The following is a 5,267-nucleotide window of genomic DNA, read 5'->3' as shown; positions in this document are numbered from 1 at the left end:
TGTTAACCTCTTTGACATGTCAATGGCTGTGAACAAAGAGAAACTTGTAAATAACTCATGAAAGAAAGTTAAGTTGAAACCAAGCACACCATTGTTTTTCTTGTGGCATTACCAATAAGTTTGATGTGTCACATGGCCCTCTTCCTATTGAAAAAACAAAAGTTGTATCCAAGATGGCCGACTTCTAAATGGCCACCATGGTCACCACCCATCTTGAGGAGTTTGCCCCCTCACATATACTAATGTGCCACAAACAGGACTTTAATATCACCAACCAGTCCCATGTTATTACGGTGTATCTATATAAATGGCCCACCCTGTACTTGGTGCGTCACCCATCTTCGTAATTTACTGAGTAACTAACCCATAGTGTCCACGATGAGATCAAGCTGTCCATTGTAGACTGTGACTTTAACTCCAGCAGTCAGCAGCTGGTCAACTATGTCCACCACTGGCTTCATAAAGTCTCCTGCCATGTTAGTGAAGACCTCATCAGCCTGACCTGAGGTCACAGCAAAAACAGGAGAGGGAACAAGGTTTTATGATGTTTAGTATTTTCAAGCATCTAAAATAAAAGGACAAACAGTTCCTTGATCTTTCACTTCAAGAAATCGTACCTCCCCATGTGACATTGTCAGGAATGATACCCAGCTTCTTCCTTATTGGTCCATTCATCAGCTGACTCAGGGACTGGCTGTGGAGGGGGCGAATGTGACGATGTTTCTGCAGACCTGGTATAAAGTAGGAAGAGCATCAGTAGATAGTCGTCGAAGAATTTTTTTTTTTTACTTTTTACTTTTCATTTAGACTTAAGTAGGACAGGTTTATTTTAAAATCACCAAACCCATGTGGTCTAGTTTACTAACTAGATGGAATCATTTAGATCAGAGTCTTACTGATAAAGTCCAGCCCTGCAGAAGAGGTGAGCTTCTCATCTGAACTCTGAGTTAGGATGTTGTAGAAGTTGACTCCATTGGTATTCTTAAGGAAAACCAAAAATAAGACAAAACAATACATAAATATGGCAAAAACTACTTTATTAACATTTTGTTTACACAAAAATATAACATATCTTCAGTGTGTATGCTCCTAGCCAAAGGTGACCATATTAATATATAGTTGTACTAATAGTCAGCTCAGTTAAACAGGTTATGCATGTATAACAGAATAAAAGCAACAGCGATTCCATACACACTATCTTATAACACTGTTGAAGAGATCATATCAGTTTCCACTATCAGTCAGAGAGTAGAAGTTTATGATGTACATATGCAAACATGGCTTCTCAGCTTGACAGGCTGAAGCCATTTTTATTGGGACACAGATTTGCCCATGAAAACATTGGCCGATGCAGATTCCAAAGAATGGAGTCAAGCAGAGTTAATTCTGCTTCCAGAGCCATGAACAAACTATGGCCACAAGATACATTGTAGCCACAGCCACCCTGGGGTGCACTGACAGAGGCGAGGCTGCCGGACACTGGCGCCACCGGGCCCTCTGACCCCCACCAGTAGGCAACGGGTGAAGTGTCTTGCCCAAGGACACAACGACCGAGACTGTCCAAGCCGGGGCTCAAACCGGTAACCTTCCGATTACAAGGCGAACTCCCAACTCTTGAGCCACGATCACCCAACTTCAAAAAAAATGCAAACAGGTGAGAAGTTTTACGACAAGGTTGTTTGAGATGAAAGGAGAGATGCTTCCTCTTTTGTATGTTTAAATTAATGTCTGTTGGTAGATTCTACTAGACAAGCACTGCTTGCCCTGATTGCCCCGATGGAACACCACTTCCATAAAGCAATTTAAGATTAGACAATGCATTAAATATCCAGCAAGCATTTTCTCCAAATTATGTAGTGTTGTACAAACCCGCTCTACAGCAGACTCCGTCATAGACCACAGCTCAGTCGCTTTAAGAAACTGGCCCTGCTCCACGGCTTGCTTCACTGCCTCTGCTGCCTTACTGACATCTGCCAGGCCGTAATCATCCAGGAGGGACTGCAGACAGAATCATATGGAAGCTCAACACAATGGACAAAAAGACTCTGTGTTACATACACTGTATATGAAAGATCATCGTAGCTTCATAATCTCAACAGTGTCATCATTTTTTGTAAATGATGACACTGTTGAGATTAGATGCTAATTTCAGGTCATAGTGAATGCAAAATGGAGTTCATTTAGTAAGTTATGATCACTATTAGAGACAGAAAGGAGGATAAACTGATTATGCTAAAGGAAAAAGAACCCAATGATAAGTGGTAGCCAATGAGCTCGCAACGTTTTTCAGTCAGATCCATGTTTCACTCATCACATCCAGTTTTAAAACGCCAAGATTGCAATGGTGAAAATGCAGGATTGTACCAACTGGTGACATCAAGACAGGTTCATATATGCAGTCTATGGTGTGTTACTTACAGTGGTGTAGAGATATGGTCCCCATGTCATAACAGAGTCTGTGGATGAAACAAAAGTGTATCAACAGAAATTCACTCAGCTTTGCTTGAAGTTTTACATAAAAGAATTCTCAGTTTTTAACGTCAACAGCAAAAACCTGCCATTTGTTCTCATCCTATGGTTAAAATGAAGTCTTTCTTGGCACATGGTGTTGATACTTAATATCTGATACTGACCCAGTGGTGAAATCCATGAGTCTCCAAGTGCCACACCAGAAAAGTTGCATTTGACTGTCCCTTGGGTTATGGCCTATAAACAGATAAGAGACACAAATGAATGGTTTTATTTATTTTTTACTAATTTCTACATTGTAGATACATACTGACGACACCAAATATATGAAGCAAGATACATGGAATGATGTAAGAAAGAAAAATATTGGTAAATAAATATGTTTTATATTTCAGATTCTTCAAAGTAACCACCCCTTTGCTTTGTTGACAGGGCTGCAAACTGTTCTCTCAGTGAGCTTCATGATGTAGTCACCTGAAATGGTTTCACGTCACAGGTGTGCTGTGTCAGGGTTCATTTGTGGAATTTTGTGCCTTCTTATTGGGGTTGAGACAGAGAGATTGTGTTGGACAGAAGTCGTGTTAGTACACAGCTGACAGTCCCATTTGATAACTGCTAGAATTCATATTAGTGCGAGAACCAATCAGCTAAGTAAAGAGAAACAGCCCATCATTACTTTAAGAACTGAAGGTCAGTCAGTCCAGAACATTGCTAACTTTGAATGTGTCGCAGTCGCAAAACCATCAAGTGCCTTAATGAAACTGGCTCACATGAGGACGCCCCAGGAAAGGAAGACCAAGAGTCACCTCTGCTGCTCAGGATAAATTCATCCGAGTCACCAGCCTCACAAATCTCAAGTTAACAGATTAGAGCTCAGATAAACGTAACACAGAGTTCCAAGTAGCAGACACATCTCTACATCAACTGTTCAGAGGACACTGTGTGAATCCGGCCTTTATGGTCAAATAGCTGCTAAGAAACCACGACTAAGAAAAAGCAACAATCAGAAGAGATTTGTTTGGGCCGAGAAACACAAGGAATGGACATTAGACCAGTGGACATCTGTGCTTTGGTCTGATGAGTCCAAATTGGAGATCTTTGGTTCCACCCACCATTTCTTTGTGTAAAGCAGAAAAGGTGAAAGGAAGTTCCTACTGTGAAGCATGGAGGAGGAGGTGTGATGGTGTGGTGGTGCTTTGCTGGTGACACAGTTGGGGGTTTGTTCAAAATTGAAGGCACACTGAACCAGCATGGCTACCACAGCATCCTGCAGCGGCATGCCATCTCATCAGGTTTGTGTTTCATTGGACCATCATTTATTCTTCAACAACAATGACACCAAACACACCTTCATGCTGTGTAAGGACTGTTTGATCAAAAAGGAGAGTGATGGAGGCCTGGCCTCCACAGTCACCTGACCTAAACCCAGTGGAGATGGTTTGGGATGAGATGGACCACAGAGTGAAGGCAAAAGGACCAACAAGTGCTCAGGATCTCTGGGAACTCCTTCAAGACTGTTGAAAAACCATTTTAGGTGACGACCTCATGAAGCTCATCCAGAGAATGCAAAGAGTGTGCAAAGCAGTAATCAAAGCGAAGGGTGGATATTTGGAAGAATCTAAAATATAAAACATCCTTTGAGTTGTTTACTACATAATTCCATATGTTCATTCATAGATTTGATGCCTTCAGGGAGAATCTACAATGTAAACAGTCATGAAAATAAAGAAAACCCATTAAATGAGAAGGTGTGTCCAAACTTTTGACTGGTGGTACAAATGGCCATCAATCTGATTTCATACAGCATACCTATCAATTTAACATTGCGAATGTCAGCTATATCTATAAAGCACATTTCATGTTACTTAACTCAATCAATGTGCTTTAAACAGAATATAAATCATTAACAGCTCTAAATATCTCTCTCTCATAAAATATAAAAAAATATGTGACCAGCTAAAAAAATAAAACAAACTACAATAAAAGTTATTGCTTAATTCTCCAGAAGAACAGGCTTTTTTTCTTTCTTTTTTTTTAACGTCACGTTGTCTCTACTTCCCTTTTCTATCACATGACATCTTTATTACTGGGACTTTCCAATAGCAGGGAGCTCACACTGAACTGAATGCTGTGCCAAGAACAACAGAAAGATCCCAAAATAAGTCACCTCACCTTGCTGAGCTCTAAGGAGATAGCAGCTGCCATCTTCCCTCCATATGACTCAGAGAAAATGTAGAAGGGGATGCTCTGAAAAGAACAGAACAGTACACTTTAGGTCCTTTAATACTAATGTGTTTTGGAGTCACTTTAGACAACGTTTGATGAGCCCATCTTTCTGACAAACAGGCAAAAATAAAAATAAAAAATGCAATAATGGACATACCTGGAACTCAGGCCTTTCTGAGAAGAAGTGTTTGAGCAGCACCAGCATGTCTGAGGCTACAGTGGACACATTGGTAGCATAGGCATTTGGCCTGTCTGTGTAGCTAAAGCCAGTGCCCACAGGGTTATCTACAAATAACAAATTGGCTGCCTGGACCTAAAGGTGACACACACACACACACGTCAGCATGCTAATCTATTCGTTAATACTTTCTTTGAAGCACTCTTCAGTTACAATAAATCTTTACCCAGCTTGTTTTTCTGGGCTCTAGATCTCTGTTCAAGGGTCCAATTTCCTCAAAGTTGCCAAAGCCAGTTCCAGATCCTCCTGGGCCACCCTAACACACACACACACACACACACACACACACACACACACACACACACACACACACACACACACACACACACACACA

General features: G+C 41.0%; 1 protein-coding gene across 1 annotated transcript in view; it reads right to left on the bottom strand.

Annotated features, from left to right (window-relative positions):
* scpep1 (serine carboxypeptidase 1) overlaps positions 1-5,267 on the bottom strand; it is a 9,174-nt gene that overhangs the window by 2,335 nt on the left and 1,572 nt on the right. The window contains exons 3-11 of the mRNA XM_014341150.2: positions 5,100-5,189; positions 4,853-5,008; positions 4,642-4,716; positions 2,634-2,706; positions 2,419-2,456; positions 1,870-1,998; positions 897-981; positions 618-731; positions 365-502 (exon numbers count right to left, since the gene is read on the bottom strand). Coding sequence (XP_014196636.1) covers positions 365-502; positions 618-731; positions 897-981; positions 1,870-1,998; positions 2,419-2,456; positions 2,634-2,706; positions 4,642-4,716; positions 4,853-5,008; positions 5,100-5,189 — 898 coding nt within the window. The remainder of the gene's footprint in view (positions 1-364; positions 503-617; positions 732-896; positions 982-1,869; positions 1,999-2,418; positions 2,457-2,633; positions 2,707-4,641; positions 4,717-4,852; positions 5,009-5,099; positions 5,190-5,267) is intronic.

This window comes from Haplochromis burtoni, unplaced genomic scaffold (assembly GCF_018398535.1).
Source record: "Haplochromis burtoni strain Fernald_Lab_line unplaced genomic scaffold, NCSU_Asbu1 Contig_441, whole genome shotgun sequence".
Lineage (NCBI taxonomy): Eukaryota > Metazoa > Chordata > Actinopteri > Cichliformes > Cichlidae > Haplochromis > Haplochromis burtoni.
This window is presented reverse-complemented; position numbering and strand designations above follow the sequence as displayed.